This window comes from Miniopterus natalensis, chromosome 2, assembly GCF_054644295.1.
Source record: "Miniopterus natalensis isolate mMinNat1 chromosome 2, mMinNat1.hap1, whole genome shotgun sequence".
NCBI lineage: Eukaryota > Metazoa > Chordata > Mammalia > Chiroptera > Miniopteridae > Miniopterus > Miniopterus natalensis.
In genome coordinates, this window is record NC_142082.1 from 131,285,742 (window position 1) to 131,309,831 (window position 24,090).

General features: G+C 35.8%; 1 protein-coding gene across 1 annotated transcript in view; it reads right to left on the bottom strand.

The window, feature by feature from the left end:
• Positions 1-24,090, bottom strand: part of MSRB3 (methionine sulfoxide reductase B3) — a 146,404-nt gene that overhangs the window by 90,979 nt on the left and 31,335 nt on the right. Inside the window, exons 2-4 of the mRNA XM_087814562.1 lie at positions 23,523-23,649; positions 5,768-5,876; positions 4,052-4,129 (exon numbers count right to left, since the gene is read on the bottom strand). Of these exons, the coding sequence (XP_087670688.1) occupies positions 4,052-4,129; positions 5,768-5,876; positions 23,523-23,598 (263 nt within the window). The 5' untranslated portion in view covers positions 23,599-23,649. The remainder of the gene's footprint in view (positions 1-4,051; positions 4,130-5,767; positions 5,877-23,522; positions 23,650-24,090) is intronic.

Consider the following 24,090-nt stretch of genomic DNA (forward strand, 5'->3'; position numbering starts at 1 on the left):
GGGGAGAAAACATTCTTACTTCTGTCAGTTAATTTACTAACTGAAAGTCAGTAGTACTATCGGAGAAATAAACCAGCTTGGTAGAATTTGTGAATGTGAAGAAAACATGAACCATGGAATAAATTACATGTTTGGTTTATAAGCAGCCTGTGAATAGCGTTCTTGTACTTGGTAAGCAGTAAGAAAGCGGCATATTGTTGAGTGGGAATGTATTTAGGGCAAAGTATGAAAATGAAATGAGAATAATTGAATGGCCTTTTTTATAAGGAAGTATTATATATATCAGTCAGGTAAATGAAGAGGATTATACAAACGTGAATGGGAATGGGAATGAATGAGAACACACACACTGTGAGTGTGAGTAACGGAAATGGCAGTTGGGAAAATAACCTTTTCATACTGCTGATTAGGCATTTTCAATTTCCGCACTTCTCTTTTTCCACTGTTATTTCTCATATTGTTCTGCTATGTAGTCTTTTCTGCCTAATTTTCTTCCTTCACTCTCTGCTAACAAAACTCCACGTTTTCACACACACACACACCTCAATTGTTTCCTACAATCTGGGTTCAAGGTATGAAACCAACTATCTGAAGAGGGTATCGGATAGCAATGCCACTGATTCACTAGACCGGTGATTTTCAACCGTTGTGCTGCAAGAATTTTCAAAACATGCAATACCTGACTGTTTAGTCAGGGGCACTGACCTCTTTTCCCTTAGATTGTCAAATAAAAAAATGACAACAGCCAACACAACAATAGCCATCTGGTGTGAATGAATCACAATTATACCTTTTTTTTTTCCCCAGATCGGCAAAAAATACATTTTTTGGTGTGCTGCAGAATTTTAGTAATTAGTTTATGTGCCATGAGATGAAAATGGTTGAAAATCACTGCCCTAGAGGGTAGATTTTCAGTAAATTACAGACGGCAGGTTTCTGGAAAGTTGCATTATGGTGACACTACAGTGACTTCTCTGCTATTTAGTAAGTGACAGCCATGCCCTCTCCAACAGTCCAGATCTCAGCCCCATGGAGAAGAAGGGGGGGGGGGTTTACAGGAGAAACTTTCCCTTGAGCTGCATCCCAGCCCTAGGGGTTATGATTACTTCTTATAATTGCTATTTCTGTATTCTTTAAAATCTCTATTTACTTCTTACTAGGTGATCCCTCATTACCGCAATCCTCTGTTATAGGTAGTAATTCCTTATATTAAACTTCCCTGTTCAGATTACTGTGTGGTTTCTGCTTCCAGGCCAGTGCTGACTGATACATACTTCCTCATAGATTTTAAAATAACAACTAGCCCGGCCGGGTGTGGCTCAGTGGTTGAGCATCGACCTAGGATCCAGGCGATCAGGGTTCGATTCCCAGTCAGGGCACATGCCCAGGTTGCGGGCTCGATCAAACACTCTCTCATCATTGATGTTTCTATCTCTCTCTCTCTCCCTCTCCTTTCCTCTCTCTGAAATCAATAAAGATATATATTTTTTTTAAATTAAAGTAACAACTAAAATATCTTATCAAAACTTTAAATAGTTGAAAAAGATTAATTTTCTGGCATTATATATATATAATTACATGTTTATAATATTTTTTTGAAAACTTAGAGCTATATATTTAGATCCTTTAATGAATGGAGAAGGCCACATATAACCTAATTTGCTAAGGCAGTCCTGTCTGTCTTACTATCAACCAAATCAGACTTATTATCTGTCCCAAAAAAGACTTCTATTTTTTTCAATTTGAATAAATATGTAAATATACTGACATATGTTTTCATAACAATCATCTCACTTAAGTACACTAGTAGAAAATGGACAGACAGCCGTGGCCAGTAGGACTTGGTGGTTAGAGAGCCAGCCCACACACTGGAGGGTCATGGGTTTGATTCCTGGTCAAGGGCAGGTACCTGGGTTGCAGGTTGGATCCTCAGCCATGGAGTGGGGGGGGAGGGGGAGGCAACCAATCAATGTGTCTTTCTCACCATCGATGTTTCTTTCTCTCTCCCCTCCCCGGCCACCCTTCCACTCTCTCTCTGAAAATCAATGGGAAAAATCATCCTCAGGTGAGGATTTAAAAAAAAGAAAGAAAATGGAAAGACTGACAACAGATGGAGAGCTAAAGAGGCAGACAGTAGGCAAACAGACTGAGCCTTGCCCAGAAGAAATAATATTTCAATAATTTTTTACCAGTTCAATATTTTTTGCCCTGCTTTCAGAAGCAATGCTATTGTTTTGCTTTATGCCTTAGAGATTTTATCCTGAGACAGTAAGTCATAGTAAGACTTGGGATGAGTGAATGCTATGGCATCTTTTGTGAAGTGGGAGAAGGGCGATTATGATAAAGGAGACAGGAAAGAAGAAGTGGCTGACCACAGGCTCTCAGACGCATCAGTTTCAGGAGAGTACGCACAGAAGCTGAGGACCGGAAAATTGATTCCCTCAAAACTGTCCATGCCCTGTGGTCCCTGGAAGGTTCTCCAGTATGAAGACAGCAACACCACGTCAATGAACTACCATTCTACAGGAGAAGCTAAAGCAGGGATATTTTTCCCCCTAAAGCTGATAAGAAATCAAGTAAGGACAATTTTTAAAAAGTATAACAACAATATTAAACCATATTCCATAAAAACTTAGAAAATAGAAGCTTTCCTTACAAGAATGCTAAAGGAAACAGAGGCAATAGCCAGTCAAATGTGAAAGTCCCTGACCCCCGCCAGTACCTATATTTGGATAAGGGTCTTGCTTTTAGTTTTCATGACTCAAAATCTCACATGGGTTAAATCCTTCATTCACAGTGGTTCTGCTTCTTATTTAAAACAATAAGTTTTCCTCATATCCATTAGTTCATTGAATCGCATGATAAGAAAAGAGGTGGAGAAGCTTAAACAAAAAGCAAAGGGGATGTGGCCAATTTTTACCATTTGGGATAGTAACAAGTTTAACATGGCTCAGCAACTATTTTAAGTGTTATATCAACCATTATGACACACACTAAAGGTGTTGAAATATAAGGATGTGTTTTCTGAGAGAAAATGGGTGACAATTTGAAGGGCTGGGTTTTTAACATGAAGAATAAATATCTAAGAAATCAGAACAGATTCTCAACCAACACTAATGTGCAAAAAGGTTTACACAAGCTAAGAAGGGTTTTAAACTTTTAAAAAAATTTTTCAAGGAAACTACTGTTTCCTGTTATTTCTAAAAAAAAAAAAAAATCTGTAAACGTTAGTGTTTTAAAAGGGAAACATTTATGGAGAGATATTATGTTTTATATGCTACACATATTAGATTCTTGTTTGTTCATTTCCCCAAGAAATTTGTAATTTTGTTTTAAATACATGACATTTAATCTCAATTTAGATTTCTCTCTTTTTATTCCCCAAAATCAGCATCCCCATGGGAAGTACAGGGCTTCTAGGATTTTCTCCACAGAGATTATTGAATTTGTGGTAAAAATTTTCCATTCTTGAATAAGATCCATAATCTACAGAATACATTGTCTGAATTAACTATTTTGATGGGAAAGTCTATGCACTGCCTGTTTTACTGAGATCTTTAAAATAAAGATTTTGGGCCAATGCAAAATCTGTTAAACTCGTATTACATAATTTGCTTATATCTGCACAAGTATCTGTTATCACTCGCATGTTACTTTCAATACTGGTATTGCCCTTCGTGAGTAAGTATGAATAACCGACTTGGTGGGTATTACTCAATCTGAAGGATCACATGAAGAACTTTCATTATGGTCCAATAAATATATTTAGGGCCATCACTTGCTGGTAGAAATTTGAATAAAATACAGAAATATTTTTACACTCACCAAAATCTCTTTGCTCTGCTAAGCACCAGGTTTACTGCAATGAACATGTTAATGGTGGGTATTTGAAAGATATAACTAGTGCAAAATCAATAATTACTTTTCTTTTGTGGGAGGGAAACAGAAAAAAGAATATTTGAGTAATGTAAAGATTCTAATATGAACAAGCACTAACTAGTCTGTTGCCATCTGTGATGTGTCCATAGCCAGAGGTTTGTAACACACTTACCTGAACAATGGAGTTCCACAGACAACACATTTATATATTCCAGGGTCTTTGTGATGCGTATATTCTCCTTCAAAGGCACTGATAAACAATAAACACAGCATTAAAAAAATTAAGTGAAGTTAGCATTATTTCGTACAGAATGCATTTGCTTAAAATATATTTCTCTAATAAATCTTTCAAGGGCTTTTTGTCCTATAATGAGAACAGACCAAACATATGGAAATCTGAACATTACTAATATATTTCAAATCTATATAATAAAATGTATATATAACTACTCCAAACTAGTGCAGGTTAAATTTTTAAAAATTAAGCCATGTAGTTACATAATGCTTAGAAGAAAATTCCTATTAAAAAAAAAAAAAAAAAAAGCCTGTAGTTCAGATTCACAGAAAAGAAACACACAAAAAACAACATTATTACATAAGATTTCTGCTACTCTGCAGTGTCCAAGAGTGCACACCAGAAAATGCAGAAGGATCCAAAGACTTCAAGTGGAAGGCGTCTTATTTTTTGGTTTGAAAAGGAATATTGCAGCTTTGAGGGAATATTTTTCTAAGTTAACAATCTTGAAGGCTAGGAGGTCATTCAGCTAATACAAATCAGCTGTGCTAGCCCAACAAAACGTCTATGTGCTCTGCAGCTTGTTTTTATTATCCTTTCACCCTCTTTATGAGGTCCAATTTTTTTATAAACAGAATTTTTAAGAATGACCTAATCTCTAGTTGTTTGTGTGCATTAAATCATTTTGCTAGTCATGTACACAACAGGACGGGCAGAAGTCCTCCTGGGCTGAGCCTCCAGCCCACCGCCAGCTCGTTGTGTAGTGAGGGTGGACTTTGTCGGAGGTTCAACACTTGGTAAATTCAGTAAACAGTATCCACTGTGACAGGAAGAGAGTGTTGCCTATTAACAAGAACCCCATGTGTGGTAAAGGGCTCTTTCAGTTCATGAATGAAAACAAGGAGTTACATCATTAATAAATTTGGATCAGAGGTAAGTTACGGCCTTATGCCAAGCTCCATGGTATAAATTAGACAACAAAATGGCTGGATCTTGGCAAGTTACCTTTGAGCTGGAATCAGCTGAGAGAGACTTTATTCACTAAAAAGAGTCTTGGAAGTGAACAAACTCTTTTTTCAGGACTTAGGGCGAACTTCCAAGGACCAAAGCCATGTGAGGGCAGTTATTGAAAATTTTTGACATTCCAACCACAAATGAGCCAATAAATACTTTCTCCACATGTGCTTCAAAAAGAAATTGGAGTGGGGTAGAAAGGAACTGAATTATGCTACCTTCTTTTTGCAGCCAAAACGTCTATACTTACAATGGCCACCTTCAAAATCTCAGCATCCTGGCACGGTGCCACGTCCCTCATGGTTTTGCTTACTGTGATGTCTTCCCAAAAAATGTACCTAAATCGCTATTACTTCCACACATTTTGTAGTAAACTAAAAACAGGCCCTTAATAAAAGCCTTGTGACTTTACATAAGATAGAGTGTTCATTAAATGGGGGAAAGAATAAATAAAACTTAGTCTTAACCTAAACAATACCATTTTCAAACCTTTTCAAGGATCCTAATTTGTAGTCTTTAGCAAATAAGTGTAGAATCCTTTAAATGTCAAGGAAGAGGCCTCAAAGGCAGAGGGGGGTAAAGGGGGGAACGAAGAAAACCAGCTTTTGCTTAATGACTTTTTCTTCCAGTTCACCTTACCTTTCGGTCCCTTTCTCCTGAGTGACATGGTACTGCAGGGGTGTTAGCCGCTTCCTCAGTTCCTGCTGGGAAAAGACCACCTTACAGCTCTTTTTATCCCTACATGACCCTGGAAAGAGAAAGGATATGAAGAAGGGGGCTTTTCAGCTTGAATCCTAAATAACTGCTTGGGTTGGTCACCACAGCACAGCTTCTGCAGTCACTTGTCAAAGCCAGATTAGTCCCTAACATACAAATTTACCTGAACTGCAGCTGATTATTTCTCTCCGTTTAAAAAAAAAAAAAAAAGTTTCTCAAGATTCAGGTGACTGCATTGGAACCCTGAAAATGTGCTGTAGCGTAAAACTGCTAGCATGTGACAATAAAAACCCATTGAACATTCACAAGATGGTAATACATCCTTTATGTCTCCCAATACCTTGAAATTCTTTTTTTTTAATGAATTTTAAAAGTATGACTCTATTTACACTGTATATATAAGATGATGGGCATATTAAGTTACTCAATAATTCTCCATTCAATAATTTTGCATCTTAGTAGAGAGTAGCTGGAAACCTTCATCATTCAATTTGCATTCTGGGTGATTTAAATACCATCCTTTAAAAATAAAAACCCTAAAGATATATTTTCCACGAGTAGGAACTGTTGTTCTCTGTGATTCTGTCAAATGCTTCACGAGGTTCTGTAGAGTTCTTAAAGACAAATGTCTCTTTAAAGACCGTATCTTACCATGTTAAACAGGCAGCAAGAAACTTTTAATAGACTCCAGAAGACATTTACACTAATGTGGATTCAAGAAGTTCCAAAGAGAGGGTGATAAAAGTGAGGAGGAGGAAGGAAAAGAGAAGAGGGATCGTCAATGTGATTTTATTTAAAGACCTACTTTTTTTTTTTTTTTTTGGCAAAGCATATCTAGGAACACTTCACTGATTAAGTGTATTTGAATGGTGAAATAATTTTAATGTGATTCTAATAACAATGGCAGCTTTTATTTCAACCTGTACAGACTGCAGTAAAATGTTCAGACAACACCTGTTTGTATGCAGTATTTTATTTTACCTGCATAAACGAGTGATGAGAAATACAACTCCAGGACAAGGCAACCTGACTGGCTGCAGTAAAATCGCTTTTCTTTGCCATCCATCACAGGGGGCAAGAAGCCTGCAGATGGCCCTACCTGCAAACATTTCTTGTCATGTTTTGAAATTGCTAAAAGAAAGCTTGCTTCGTTTCCTGAATATTAAACTCAGCTTCTTTTGAAATATAGAGAAGTATGATTTAGGAGCAGAAATGCTTTCTATTACTTTTAAGGCACCTAGTGTTCACAGTATGTGAGTTCACTGGACTTAAACCAGGAGAAAACTAACCAACCAGTTACCCTGCTGGTGGGACTGAAGAGAGTATGAGCTTCCAGGTTCAGGGCCACCAAGACAGGGAGGCTGATGCTCTAGGAGAAAAAATGGAGGCAGGAAAAGAGCAAACCAGAGGCAAACAGGAAGGTGCACCTTGGCGTGGGCCTGTGGGTTGTCAGGCAGCACCTCTCCCGACGTTATACAATGAGTGTTGGCCCTGCTCTGCCTGGAAAGATCCATAGGAAGAGCTGGTTTATCACTAATGGCGTGTTGGTCTCTCATCTCGCTGGACCTCCCCCTCATTTCCCATATTACACCAGGCTTTATCCAAACATCTATTACTTAGGGTGTTAATACTTTCCAAGGGGTAGACAGAAATGTTTCCCTGAGAAGTGTCTGTCCTGTCAGAACGAGCCTCTCCACAGCCTGAATGCAACACTGCTCTTTCTTAAATTAAGTAAGCAGTTGACTGTGATAGGCCCCTCTCAGTTCAATTCACTGTAGACTTCTTAGATGTTACCTTTTTGTTTTTACTTCTTTATTTTTTGGAATGGTTGCATCTTTGTTGATTTTGTTAAGTGCAAATTTAACATGACAAAATATCTTGGTTAAAATGATTTTTCGAATGGCATGGATAGTTAAAGTCTGTATAATTAGAATTAAACAGTTCTGTCCAAGATATTTTTGCTAATATATGTTCATTCATACAAAAAGACCAATTGTGTTCCCAAAGTTGAGAGAACTAAGCTACCCATCTGTATGTCATTTAGTACAAGAGAAGCAACTGCAGGTTTAAATTACATGGTATTGGATTGCAATTTCCTAACATTGGATGCTTTTCTGCTTTTTTACCTTGAGTCATTTACTAAGGAGTGTTCATAAAAAGTAGCTTAAAGCACAGATGCTTGCAAATCGTTTAGGCAAAGATGTTTCTCTCTTTTTCATTCTCCCTCTCTCAAAAAAAATCTCTCTTTTCTGAAGAAAAAGAATAAAACTGTTGGTCAGTATTGACGAACCATGTCAAGTATTTGTAGAAGGAGAAAAGGTAAAATTGAAAACATCTGATTGAAGTAAATAATACAAACATAAAAGCTTTACTGGTGAATGAAGGGCATTGAAGAGACTTTATTTCATAGATTAGAAATTACTTTTGATCTAAACATTGTTAAAAACAGATTATTTTCCACTATGAACCATCTCATTAACTGTGCTACAGAGACCCCGTTTTAATGGCGAGCTTTGAAAGAGGGCTGCTGTACCCTTTTGTTAGTCTCCATCTTATTTGGGAGGGGGAGAGACATTTCAGTCCAGCTTTCTTTGTTTGTCTTTCAAGAACCACTAAAGCAGTATTCACACAAATTTTGTAGGAATGTGCCCTATGTCATAGCCTACAAATTATTTGGTTTTGGTGCACTTAAAGGTCATCTTCCAAATTAGCAAAATTTTCCTACATCCTGGCTTTTCAACCTTAAATATAAATATTGTTTCCTAACTGTAAGTGAGGTTTGTTCTTTATGAAAGGCTAGTGCTTATTTAAAGTTGTCAACTTTGTACATTTTTATTCTTTGGTCATACTATGTTCTCAAAATAATTAGGCTTTGAAAGTGTACCTAATAGCAAAAGGAAGTATATGTCAACTAGAAACAACTATTGTGATTTTATATGAAACAACTCAATGAGAAGTCAGTCAGATTTTAGCAAATTTCTTGCCACATAGTTTAACAATAATATACTTCCTGGGCAATCGAAAGCTATACTATCACATTAGCTCTTTAGCATCATAACCAAAAACTGGCATATATGGGATTGGGCAAAAGCAGGTTTACAGTTGTTCATATGGAAAATAATACAATAATGAATAAATAACACAAGAATAAACTCTGTGTTTTGCCTACTCACAGCTGTAAACCTGCTTTCGCCCCACTCTGTATAAACACAGAAAGGCTTCGCTTTGTCTCTGATTTCCCTTCTTCCTATCAGACTCACTCTTCTAAAGTCCTATGGTGCCACTGCTAATTTTGAAGAAACCATTTCATTTTGAAATTCTAGAATAATTCATTGGATGGTTTCTCTTTCCTATCTTCACCTAGGTACTATCATTTTCTTATTACACAGGGCAATTTAACATTAGTATTATATGACATCTGTTCAATGACCTCTAAATTGGCTTAGAAGTATGTTATGAAAAGGTTTTTCCCTATATTTAAATGGTTAATAGAGTACTTTGAAGGCAGAAGTGAGTGTGTGTGTGTGTGTGTGTGTATATACATGTAACACAAAGTCTATTTGAGGAGCAATACTGCCACTTTGGTATCTAATCACAACACCATTCTCCAGAGTCACTTCGGTATAGATAAGATGCATGTCAGACCCAAACCAAGAGTATTTGTTTACTGAAATATCACCAAAGTCTCTTTTTATACTCAGGCTGTTCCATGTTGCTGCCTCAAAGGCAGCGTTGTCTCGAAGCTCCAATGGGAAGCCTTTGCTCTAAGTAGTAATAAACTCACAGCAAGAGTCCAAACTCTGGCTCTGCCTGCTTCCCAGCCACGTGACCACAGGCAAGGCAGTCCCTCTGACTTTGCAATGCCACCTCACAGGTCTTCTCTGAGGATCACAGCCAGTCCCACTTAGTAAACAATGTCTGAACAAATGCAACAGTGCGTCCTCGTTCTGATTACAGCACACTCTGGAGTGAAAACGGCGCTCTAAAAGGTGGCCCAGCCCGGCATTTCAGTGTGCTGCAATCGTTCACTGGCAGATGTCATGCCTATTTTACAGGTACAGAAACTGAGGCTCAGAGGTTTACCGTAACTTACTAAAGATAAGAAACAAATAGGTATATCAACTCAAGCCCAGGGCTGTCTGACTGCAAAGCCCATGGTCATTACATTTTCTGTAAGGAAAAAGTAGGTTGCCACTTACTTCTTTAATTATGCAACAACGTTCAGCTTACAAACTATCATAACAACTTAAGATACTAAGGGAGGAAAGTTATCATCGCCACAGTACTTCCAGACAAAGTAAATACATTTGTCTATTAGCTAACGTCTGTTTTCCCTGTGTTCATTCCTTCAGCATAGGGTCAGTGACAAGGTTCAAACAGGATTCTCACAAAGTCTATAAAACCTTGAAAGGCTTTTTAACTTCCTGTTAAGAAGTAAATCAGATCTGTTACCTAAATCTTAAAGCACTTTTAAGTCATAAATCTTATATTTCAGTGTGAAAAATCAAAACAAAACCTAAAGATCCCATAACTTCAATTTTGCTTCTAGGATCAGAAAAAAATGAAACTATTAAATATTTTTCCAAGATGATAAGTAATAGAAGATAATAAGACTATCTTGTTTTGCTTCTGTTTTACTAAAATTCATGTTGAAATATCTTGCTACTATATTTAAAAATAATGTGCTTTAGTTTTCACAAATAAATTTTAAATTTTCAGCTGGTTATTAATTTGTTGAATTGGAAATCTGAATAAAACTTTATTCCATATATACAGTGTTAGGAATTTCTAAATAAGTGGGCATTCATAAAGCCATATCTAGTCCATTTTTAAAATAGAATGTAAAATATATTCCATAAACCATTTTTTCATGTTTGTTTATTTTACATGCCAGTAATTCAATAAAGGCTTTTAAACAAAAGCAAAGCATAGGGAAGAAAAGCCCCATGCTTGTAGAAGCATAACCAACTCTTCTGATTTTTTTCTCCATGTGGACCTACATAGGAAAAACATTCCTAATATTAACATACAATCTAAGATGTCACAACACTTCTGCTTACAGTACTTGGCTTTCCATGAAACTAGGGTTGCAGGACTTACTCTGAAGACCACTGATCCAACATTTTTTCTTACTTTTTTTATTTTAGTTATAAAAAATGTTGAGTGTTTCCAGAGTGCCAGGCACTGTACTAAGTAAAATATACTCATTCATTCATTCAATAATTACTTATTGAGCACTTACTATATGCTGGCATTATTCTAAGTACTTGGGATATACCAGTGAACAAAATTAAGATCCTGCTTTCATGAAGCTCCTATAGAGGCAGTAGGAGTAAAGGAAGCCAGGCAAAACATAATTTAAAAATAAGTATACAGCCTGTTAGAAGGTGATACGTATAGGAAGGAGAAAAGCAAAACTAAGTAGAGCAAAGAGGACTGGGACTGCTAGAAGTAAGGGCTGTGAGCGCAAATAGAGTGATCAAGGTAGGTCTCACTGAGAAGGTGACGTTTGAGCAAAGCCTGAAGGAAGAGAGGGGGTTGGCTGTGCTGATATCTGAAGGAAGGGCTTTCTGAACACACGTGGGAAATGGCCAGTGCAAAAGATGAATACACTAAGAGGCTCATACGCCAGCGGTAGAGACAGGTAACTGCAGGACAAGTGCTAAAACCTGAATGTGAATGGAGTCGATAGGCGACAATTTAAACATGCAAAGATGTGTTTAAACCAGGAAATTTACAATTACATATCTTACTACAAAGAGTGTCTCACATTACCTAATTTTATACTTCCAAGAGAAATCTTAGTGAATATCCTTTTAGCAAATTGCTATACTCAAAACAGCTCTCAGACAGTATTTGTCTGGCTGAGCTTAGAACAGAAATCAGACTGTGGGCTCTGCTCATCTACTCCCTTTCAGACTCCAGATCATCGTTCCCAATCTGGACTCATGTGTGTAAGAGGATACTCAAAAGATGTTTTACATGTCAATATTTTATGGGCCTAGAGAGCAAAACCCTTTGGCCAAACAATGCATTTACAGTCCTGAACCACTTCAATAACTCTCCCCTTCAGAGTAATCTTGTTGGTGATGGCAGAGAACATGTATAACTAAAGAAAGCATAAAATTACTACCTCAACTTAGATTCTATTTTTTTAAAACAGTCTTAATTTTCACCTACAGATTCAGTTTCATTCAAGTCTTGGGCGTCAGAAAGCAGACAACTTTCTTTTTACGGTAAAGATTTTTCTTTTCTATATGTGAGAAAAAAATCCTATCTTTATTTGTCGTAGTAATAATCACATTTTATGCCTTTTTGTTGTCTTTCTATTACTGCACCTGAAACAGTCCTATGGGTCAGTTTCCGTTGTATTCTGTCGATGAAGGTACAGAGTTCCAATTAACACCATGAACACTTGTATGCATGCCACGGCAATCTTAAACTTAAAGATTACCATCTTAAACTTCTTGAATTAAACAAGACCCTAAGCTTTACTGGTGCACAGTTGAATGACAGCATTGATCCTCTGGTTTCCATACTGAAGGTTTGAATCAATAAATTGAGAAATATCTTCAAGCAAGTTTTCCTTCCAAGTAAGTACCCTGATAAATTCACCCCTATTCTGTCCAGTCCTTTCATCTGTATACCCTTAGTATTAGTGTATTTCCTCTGCAAGGTACTATTTACACAGGCTAAAATAGCATTTTGCAATTACTCTCAAATGTCTTCGGTTATTTCAGCTTCATTTTCCCAGGTTATTAATTCTTTGAAGATATAAACTGTTGAGCCTATTATTAATTCATACTTTCTACAACTATTTATTGAACATCCACAATGAATCAAGAACTGTGATGAGCACTGAAAAGTTAAAAATGCATAAGGTAAGGTTCCTGCCCTAGGAGAGTAGATACTCTCACAGGAAGATAAGACAAAAATCAATACCATGTGCAGTCTTATACTAAAAGTATATGAAAAATTTTGCGTAGAGAGAATTCACAAAGACGACATTAACACTCTTCAACTTGGCCCACCTAGGCTGACTCCGTCCAGCTATAACTGGCATACGGAAAACTCACATAATTTGTAGGAACAGCATCTACGGGGTCAGAGCGCCAGAGGAAATTCAAACAGGGAAGAACATTCCATCTAGACAAGCTGAGGGATGCAGTGTGATCCAAGGCGTACAGTGTCAAGGTGGAAAGTATCTTACCCTGATGAAAGGAATGCAGAGTCCTTCCTGTAAGCGGTATCTATCAGCTAACTTAACAAAGCAAATAGAGAGCCAGGATAAAATGTAGATTCAGATTTGTCAGAGGAGAAATTAGGGGGCTGATAAATAAAGCAGTTTTTAAATTAAGGGGTAAATGTGCAAATGTTTTCTCACTATAAATCAATGGGAGTGAATATATTTCCCACATCTAAAGCCTCTTAATGAATTAAAATTCTAGCCTTTAATAGTAAGTTCTCATTTGTGAGGCTGCATGATTTTCTTGACAGGAAACAATGGAGAGCTTTGCTGCTATTTATCCTGATGAAACAGTCACCTGAATGACTCTGTAAGATAGAAACCGCATTTTACATTTTCTATCTTTTACTTGTATGCAACAAATTTCTAATTTTTTAATTCATGTGCTGTAGTCATTTTATCAGCATTCTTTAAATATCAAAAAGAACTAAAGAGTGCATATCAACTTTTCAAAGCATAATGCCAGTACCAAGAGCAATGATTTTTATATTAATGTGGACCATAAAGCCTAGAGTTTAGGAAAATATTTAAAACATGTCTTGATCCAAAAAGCATTTTCTGCCTTGCAAGGCATTTGAGTAAAAAGAGAATTTTTAAAGGCACTTCCATCATCAAATGACAGTAGTGGGAGAGAAAGTCATTTAACTTTAAGTCTATCTGATTGCATGTGAAACGTCTGACAAAGTTGGAGTTCCCTGTTTTTAATTTTTTTTTCCAGTATGGGTCTTCACTAGAACATCATAGCCCATACAGAAAAAAAAAATTAAAAACAGACAGGCTCATTTCCATTCTACATTTCACATGCAATCAAAAAGACTTGCAAAACATAGTTTTCTCTCCCATCCTCCCTTGCCCCCTTGGGAACATAGACTGCAAGGGAGATGAGAGGTAACCACCCGCAGAAAGGAAAGGAAAGAAGCCCTCTTTTAGAGTATTGTGCAGAATTTTATTTAAATATAACATTAAGTATTTGTTAGAAAAAAATAAAATTTATAGTTTAAGAGCTCAGCTTTGTAAATTTCTAAAGTTACACTGTTGCCAAAACAAATTTAAAATCTAAATTAATTAAGCACAATGAGCAGAAAACAAGTCTGCAACTGCTATTCAATAAGAGCTAAATCTGAGTCTCTACATCCAGAAAAATATGGTAGATTCTGCAGAGAAAAAAAGTCAAAAATTTTACAATTTTATCACCCAAATAATTAAAGAAAATGCACAGGGATTCTCTTGAATTAGTCAATATCTCCTTGTGGGACAGTGCACATGTATATTTCAGTCATCTTTGCATGCCCAGCACCTTGCAATGCACCAGGGCAAGAGTAAGCACTAAATAAGTATATGCTATATTTAAATATTTATTCAACTCTCCATTTTAATTATTGCTATTTAAATTTTCTTCCTAAAAGGTATTTTCTAAATGACTTCTTTGCCTATCTTTCTTAGAATTTAGTTTAAAAACTGCAACAGTATTTGCTTAATAAATCAGTGAAAGTATAAAAAGAATAAATGATAGATTAAATTTTTTTTTCTTCTTTTACTACCCTGAGTCCTTTATTATCTCTCCAGAGTTCCACATTCAAATCTTTTATGACTAATAGTCCATTAACTCTCTGGAGTTAAGACTCTAAGAGTATCTAATCTAGAATTCCCCCAAATGGATACAGGCTCTGAAAATAAATGCTAAGGTTGTACCTCTTGTGGGGGTTGGGGTGGGGTGGAGTTTCCATAGTCAAACCAGATTAGGAAATCTAGGTTATATGGGCTTCTTAATGAAGACCTCTTATGCTGATGTGCATTATTTAAAAAGTGGTATTTTGACACACCATTATTTTATGCTCCACTAGAAAAGTAAAAAAAGATTTGCCAAACTATGACACAATGCTTTCTTATTACAATAATTTTTAAGGCTGCATCCTAATTACCAAGATGATAAAATGTAAAAGCAGTGCATCTTAGAATTTATAAAATTTGGCAATATGCAGTTTCTCAGTTTGATGATGGGGTCTGATTTACAGGGTATTCATAGAACTAAATCATAATTTTTAAAAAAAATTTATAAGAGTTTATTTGAGCCAAACTGACAATATATGCTGGAAAGCAAGATCTCCAATGCTTCTCCTCAGATTATAAATTTAGAAAATGATGAACTTCTAGTCCAAATCCCTTATGAGGAAACCAAGGCCCAAAGAAGTTACTTGAAATGGTCACACACCTGGTTAATGAGAGCCAGGTTCTCTTGTCTGCAGCTTTCCTCTTTTAATTTATTCACTCATTACATTTCTCTCTTGAACCCACGCTTTGTTGTGCTTTAACATGTCAATCTTTCACAAACCCATGTGCCCACATTCCAGTCCCACCCCTATGCCACCATCCCCCACCCCTACCTACCTCCTGCTAATTACATCTAGACATTCCTGCAATATCCTTCAGAAGAACTGTTGTTTCAAATCCTATCCAAGAAGCCATTCTGCCACTTTGGGCAGAAAGCAGCACAATGCTTCTCACTTCTACTCCCCCCCTCTATAGTAAAGCAAAGGAAGAAGTGTTTATATAGATTCATAAAACCATCAAATATATAACTTCCCTTGTCCTATAGATAACAAAACTTGGACTCAAAGTGGCCATCTTTCTCACCAGAATGTAGATGCCTTAAATACAGAGATCACATTATTTACAATGTGGCATTATTTCAATACATATGATGATGCTACTTATTCACACCCATTCATTCATTCATTCATTCATTCATTCAACAAATATTTATTGATTACCCACTATGTGACAGGCACAATTCTAGTTGCTGAGATGGGGTAGTGAACTAGACAACAACAAAAAATTGCCTTTCTGGAGCTCACTTTGCAGTAAGCAAGGATTTTCCTATATTAGAACAAGATTTTGGCTGATCATACCCATCACCTTTCCCAGACTTACTTGATGTTCCACCCCTTCCTTTAAAAAATTTTTCTAGTTATTCTTCCCTATAGCCAGAAATGAAAGTTGCACAGAATAGGTTTCTGGGAAATGTCAGGTAATGTTAACACCTGGCGCTAATATCAAGAGTTTAACAAGAATGTTACATCATTCTCAGTTTACAGATGAAGAATAGGAATAAAAGATACAAAACAGGCTCTTAGGGTCAAAAAAACAGGTTGGTAATAAAAACAAACCACTAAATACAAATTAAACTTTCAAGCAGTTTCTTCATCAATACCAATAATATCATGTCAAGTTCTGAAACCTGTGATGTTATCTAAAATTTGCACACAGTATATTAAAATGTTAATCAAAATGGAATATAATATGAAGAGCTGTATCATTCTGTGAGGTAACATGCATTTCTGCAAAACAACAAAATCCTAAGACCTATAGGTATAGAAATTTGAATTTTCTTTGCTTGCTTAAAATTCAAATAATCCAATGACTTAAATTAGCATTCCATTCTTTGCAATTATGTGGCTGAATATAATAACTACATAGGGTTGAAGGAAATGCTTATCATAGTAGTTATTGAGTAAATTTAAATTCTATAAATGTATACCTCTTACAAATCACCCAAATAACTAACATATTTGACATTTCATGGCATATTTTTTATAACATGCATTTTTGTGTGACTAATACTAGTGCAAATATACTAAACATTAAAAAGGAGAAAAATAGGGAATTGAAATAAATGAAATGGGGATTTTAAATTTTCAAATAAATGGTTGATTTTAAATGCAAAGGCACAAAAATTAATTCAAGATAATTTGCCATTGCATCTCAATAAAATTTATGTAAAGCATTTTAAATTAAAATGTATCTAGCAAAAGCAGCCATGAGAAATTTAATCTCTAAATAAAATGTTTAGGATGAAGCTATAAACTAGAAAAGATTGATAATGAAAACATATCAAGTATCTGGACTCTCTAGTGGGTCTTTGTGAATTGTCATTCATGCCTCACTCCTTCGTTAAACACATGTTTGCTCAGAGTCAGCGGTGGCTTGGTCTCGTTTGAATAAATTTTTCTATGATCTGTTAGGTAACATTATTGTGAACGTATTTAGACAAATAAACATCTCATAACTCCACCTATATAATTTCCCCAAAGTCCATATTGTCTAGATAATTTAACTCTGTAAAATTATCATTTGTTTTTAGAACTCATATTTTATATTCTTTCCCGTCATTGTTAATTAGAGAATTTCTCAAACAAAACTAAAATTTGTTTTATTTTTTGTCCATGCCTATTTTATCTGTTACTACTAGATTTTGCTATATATTTTATAATTAATATATAATATAAAGAATTTATTTCATATTTAACAAAAAATTAACAAAATCCACACTTAACAAACCATATGCCCAACACCTTATTCATACAAGTGCATTGTTCTATAATATTTAGTCTTGTGTACAAATAATATTTAAAATTCATGTAGTAATTGGATGCTGCATAGCAACTTTCAACATTAACTAAAACTTTATTATATCATAGAGCTAAAACATAGCTACATTAGAGTACTCATTGATCAACATTTTAAATATAAATTTTCTTAGTTTCCAAAAATATTTTAATTCATGCAAAAAATGGTACATGCTTAACAGTCAACATGTTAAACTAATAACATTTTCAAGATTCTATAAAATTCAAAACATAGCAAAACAAAATGTGAAATTTTCCTTAATTCTTGGGTGGTCTGCTGAAGAAAATTTAGCTGCATATAAAACTATAAATTACTGTTAAATCAGCTATTTGGATATAAGATAAGTTAATTTATGAAAACTTGTTTTAGTTTATAGAAAGTCTACACAAGAAAGATAATTTCAATGAGATGTCCAAGCATAAGGAAGTTGGAATCCTATTGAAAATGGAAAAAGGTTTTGCACTCCACAAATAGTTTGAACATAATATAAGCAGAAAAATTTGTGGTTTGTAAACCCATATGTTCTTAACTGTATATTCTTTACATACTTTTGTTTAAGTTTTCACAATGTACCTATGTGCTAGTATCAGTACCCTTTCATGCTGTGCAAGAATGTAAATCTAGTGCCATCTACTGGAAAAAGTAGATACTATTCAATCAATTAATTGCAAATTATTTTGTGAATCATGTGAGTTGAAATTTGTATGTCTATTTTTAAAGAACTATTTTTCTTTTTTAAAAAACACTTATTCCAAAGGATTTTTAATATAATCAATTAAGAAAGATGAACATGTAAGAATGGTGAAACTGCAGAATAGAGGGCATTAATCTAAACAGGTGGGAAAGAATTCCATTGGTGATATCAATAGAGAATAAAAAATACTGTGTTCTGATCAGTTTTTATATTGGTTTCGTGTGTATCTTTTAGAGCACAGGTTCTGAACCTATGGTCAAAGAGCCCTCTCTTAAGAGTTTCAGAATACCCTTAAAAAAGCTTGAAATTATATGAAAAATTGTGTGTAGGTACACATATATATTTTCTGGGGGAGGAGAGTCATAAATGTTTCAAATAACCATGGAGGTGGTTCATCTTTTCATACCCCAAAAGGTTTTTTAAAACCTAAAATAGAAAGCCAGTTATTCAGTAGGTAAACAGCATGCTGATGGCTTCAGTTATTTTATTTTTTTTAAGGTAAATATCACATCAGATACCATTAATGAGCAATTGCCAGCTCAAACTACAATAGTAAGTAGTAATTACTTATGGATATTGTTTTGGTACATATCTCTTTACAAGCATTTCCTCTACAAATGGAGAATTTAGAGCACAACAAACAATATTAATTTGCTCCAGATAAAAGTTATAAAAAGAACCAGAATTCTTAATTCTCATAATAAGTATAATATGCACTTACTCCCTTCTTCAAACAGTTTATCTACCACCAAAACTCACACTGTTTGAGAGAAAAAGTAAAACGAAGTCTGGATAATATACACTGAATCTGTGTTATTTGTTTAGCTACAATGTAATTCACACCTAAGATATCCACCACGTTATATTAATACCATACAGTGAGAAAAGAGAAATTGTTTTTCACTCAAAAGGGAACCAAACTATCAACTTTACTTTTTATCTTTCCATATAAAAGAGTCCTAAATAAATTTGTATCTCTGTTGTAGCTATCACTTCACCTACATGCAAACTTCCCAAATGTTTATTCATTCATTTAACAAATATTTAATAAGTGCCAAGCACTGTGCTAAGCTCTGGAGCCACAAGTCCCTGCTTCATAGAGAGTTCTAGTTATATAGATTATATTCAATGACTTACAAACACCATTTGCAAAATATCTCTCTTTAAGACTTCTAATTTCTACATTAGAACAAACTGCCACTAAAGCCAAGTAAGAGTAACAACCACATATTATGCGTATGATGTTAGAGAAGAGTGTAATTTATCACTGTAATTAGTACTATTTGACAAATACTCTGTTGGCTGAAAGCTACTATGATATCTAGTCTAAACTACAACTAGACTTAATTTTTATCAAGCATTGAAACTATGTATAAAATTGTGCCTCTTAATCCCTCCTCAGATAATGCGTCAGTCTTGATTTGGAGGTAAGGAATTCCAGTGTTCAAACATGGAAGATATTCCTGCCCTCCCACCACAACCTAGCAGACTTTTCTGTAAATTCCCAGCCATTGATTAGTGCTGAGTTTTTAAGATTTGTTTTAGCAAAAGCCAAAAGTAAAAACAAATGACAGTTAACAAAAATCACAGAATTTCAGAATTTAAGAGATTATATAATCTCAATTTCTCATTTTAAAGAGAAAGAGACTAAGATTGGGAGAGGTTTACTGATACGTTCAAGGTCACAGAAGTTAATTACAGAGTTGTGGTTAGAGTTTTCTGACTCCTATTCCAGTGCTCTTTTTAATACACAAAAGAAACTGTTAGGAAATTAAGAAGAAATTCTGAGCGAGAAAAATTACCTTTAATTGCAAACATGAGCAAACCATAACTCAGATGCACTTAATAAGCTCTAAATTAAAATTATGCTTTATTAAAAAAAAAAAAAAGAAGTAAAGGAAGTCAAAGCTGAAAAATGACAGATCACTCTTCTGGGATATGGCCTTCATACAGGTCAATCCGGTTACAATCAACTTTAAGAGCCTGTTCCGATTATTTTTTAGTTCTGGAATTATTTCATATTGAATAATACCTGAAATTAGTAGGGTACTGGCTAGGGAGCAGAAATCTTTTTGATTTACAGAGACTTTGGCTGTAATGGGTTTTGACCAGGGAACAGTAAATTAAAGCAAGACTTCAAACTTTCACCTTAATTCCCTGGATCTCCAATTTTGGCCTCTCCCCTCCCTGCTTGTACAAAGCAATAAAGACTACAATTCCCACTTGGGTTTCATTTTTATTTTGCAAAATTTAAATAGTTTGTTTCACTACTGTTGAAATTAATTTCTTCAACATTTCTATATTTCTACAAGTAGAATTCTGTTTTGAGAAATGGACAGTAAAGATTTTGCTAATATTCATTCTAATGTAAATACGAGCAGACTGATTGTCATAACACTTTAAAGAGTAAGAGGTGCTTGAATGTCTAAGGAATTACAGAACAGTATTCTAGCCAATTCATTTATCAAATTAAAATGGGTTTGCAATCCCGAAGGACAGAGACTTTCTCTGGGCATCCCATCAGTACTGGGGTAACAATAAAAGAAAGGTGTTGCATACTGATAGGACTTGAATTCAGCAGGATATATAAGAAAAATAAAGAGCCCAGCCAGGCGTGGCTCAGCGGTTGAGCAATGACCTAGGATCCAGGAGATCGTGGTTCGATTCCCCATCAGGGCACATGCCCCCGTTTCTGGCTCGATCCCCAGTGGGGGGTGTGCAGGAGGCAGCCGATCAATGACTCTCTCATCATTGATGTTTCTATCTCTCTCTCTCTCTCCCTCTCCCTTCCTCTCTCTGAAATCAATATATTTTTTTAAAAAAGAAAGATTAGAACAACATACTGAGATTGTTATTCCTCAAGCATAAGTGCATTTGTTTTTCCTATTAAAATAAAAATAGTTACATAAAAGATGGGACAAACTTAAATGTTTTAAAAAGTCTATTGTACTAGAAAAGTACAAAAAATATATATCTATAGATATGTATAGTAAACTTAGTGCACATTTATATATGGTGCTTGCTTTGTGCCAGCCACTGTTTTAAACGGTTCTCACATTGTAATCTTGCAGCAACCCTTTCAGGTGAGCACTATTATTATACAAATAAGGAGGCTGAGGCACACAGCTAGTTAAGTGGCAAAGCTGGATTTCAAATGCAGTCAAGCTCCAGAGTTTGTGTGCTTAAGCACTGTATAATTATGTTTACTGCTTAAGAACTATCAGCTTTGTTGAATTTCTTTTTGAATCATTTTGATATCAAAATTTAAAAGGACACATATCTCAAAGAATTTCATTATGAGACCCTTTAATTCCATGCCTGTCATATCTCAAGGAATACCCCATTAATTAATCAATCGTTTATGGAAACACTTAGCCTCCCTGCGTACAGCAGACTCGTGTTACAAGAGCTATGCCAGTGCTCTCAGATGCTGGGGGGTTTTCTGCGGAAAACATGGTTATGTATAAATTAACTTTCATACTCCAATTGTTTTGTGTGAAAGGTAGTTACGAGGAGTTTCACATGGCACAGCGACTACACTGATTAGCGTTCCCCCTCAACCTCATATAGCTCAACAGACAAACCTTGTCAGTTCTACAACCTGAACCCTTCTCTAATCCATTCTCTTTCTTTCCAAACCCACTGTGATGACCACTGTGAAAGCTCACAGCACCTCATGAGTCCCTCCAGCCTCAAATTCCTCCAGTATACTACTCTGTGGTGGCAGTGCAGAGGCATAGCTGGGTGGGGGAGGCAAAGGGACTGAGAAGAGTGACTGGGGCCCCCATGCATTAAGCATCATCAACCTCTCCTGTCACCACAGATAGGCATAAAATCTTTTTTAAAAAAAATAAAACAGATGTTTACTATTCAAATACAGCTTTAAGACAAACGCCCTACCCTCTCTTCTAATCAGGTTGCCATCCCAGCCTTCTTATAGAAACATCTGGAACCAGCACTGACCTTCTACCCTGCTCAATCAGCAATCATAAAATGCAAATCAAGTCGTGTCGTTCCCTGGTCATCCCTTCCCCAAGATTTAAATTCCTTAAAGCATCATATAAGTTGCTTCCTCGTTTGGCCACCTTTCTTCCCCACCTCTTCTTCTTGCCTCACCCAGCCAAGGAGTCATAATAATGAAGCCTGCATTTCCCTGAACATACTTTGCTTTTTCAGGCCCTAATGTTTTGCCCATTCTACTCCATATACTAGAAATGTCCTTCCTCCTGTCCGGAGAGTTGGCTGACTGTTGCACATAGACTGAGATTCAGCTCAAACACTGTCTCCTCCATGAGGCCCTCCTTAAACTTCAGAGAACTTCCCTCCCTTCCAAAATTTCTTCCCCTAAGCAAAGAGCTAGGACTGTCCTTGTCTGGATTCCTCTAACATCCCAGGTATAATTATATACCTTTGGTCTAGTCTTAGCACCATGTGGTTCAATGGTCCTCACACAGCTCCAGCTCCATATTGTACTAGTTAAAATAGTCGGCTTGATCTTGTGCATCACTGTATCCCCACTGCTTCACACAGTGCCTGGCACTCACAGACAATATTCAACAAATGTTTAATGAATTGGAATTAAATTCTCTACACAAAATAGTAACAGAGATATGTACGTAAACAGAAAACATAAGTAGTACTGACAATAATGTTCACAGAAATATCTGACCATTGTGACTTTCCTAATAAATTAAAGTATTAAACTTATTTTGTACAGGCACCTAATGAAATTTTGGACTTTCACACTGCACTTGTTTAAATGCATAAAATCACATTTTTTAAAAGTGTGGTGGTTCTCATTTAAGAACCAGTTGACACATGCCATGTTACTTTTGTTGGTTTGGTCATTGTTAAGTAGAACATTTTTTCTTTTTAACTACACTAACTGACTTTATTATACTGAAGTTGCTCATTTTAATTTTTTCTTTCCTAAAGGAATGGCCACATGTGGAATGAAAAGCATTTCATTACCCTTTAACAAGACGAATGTCTTATTTTGCGTGATTTGGGGCAGTTTCTTATCAAGGCTGCCAGCCTCTTATGAACATTATGGCTTTCAGATGTGTAGTGTGCCCTGAAGAACAACAAGGTGTCATGAAATATTAGTGACAATTATCTACTGAGCTAGGAAACTGCACAATGTTTCCAAGGGTTGTAAGGATTGTGGAAATGAATGTTACTCAAAGCAGAGTGGTGATTTATAACCAATTTCCGTCTTCAAATTAGGGCCCAAGTAAAAGAAAACGAAATTTAGCAAAGCATTATGGTGTATCATTTCCTGCAGCAGAAACACCCGCCCGGCCCAGTGCCCTCACTAGGTACAGTACAACCTGAGGGAAGCCCACAGGCTCGAAGGGCCACGGGCTGGCTCTTTGTCACCAAATGCAGCAGGTTGAATGCAGACATCACTGTGATATCTTCACCAACAAAACGAGAGGCAAAGGACAGGGGCAAGAGCTGAGTAGGAGAAAAAAGAAAAAAATTAAAACATCACAAATATTAAACACATCCATTGCACAACTGACGATTATGGTTTTATCTGGATCTGGACATACATACACAGTGCTAATAAATTTCAAATGCCTATTTTTCAGACGGTGAGCTTGCTTTCAACCAACCCAGGATTATTTATATTTTATGAATAAAATATATACAATATAACAGTGTAATCTGTGAACACATTTTGCAAGCGGTTCAGAAAAGAGACGAACTTTAAAACAGTTGAAAGGAATTAGCATTTACTAAGTTTGTACCATGTGACAGGAACTGTCTGGGGCCTAATAAACACATTGTATCATTTCATTCTTGCAATAAACCTAGGAGGTAGGTTTTATCCCCCAATAAATATGTGAGGAAACCGAGGCTCAGAGGTCCAAGGGCACAAAGCAAATAACCAGT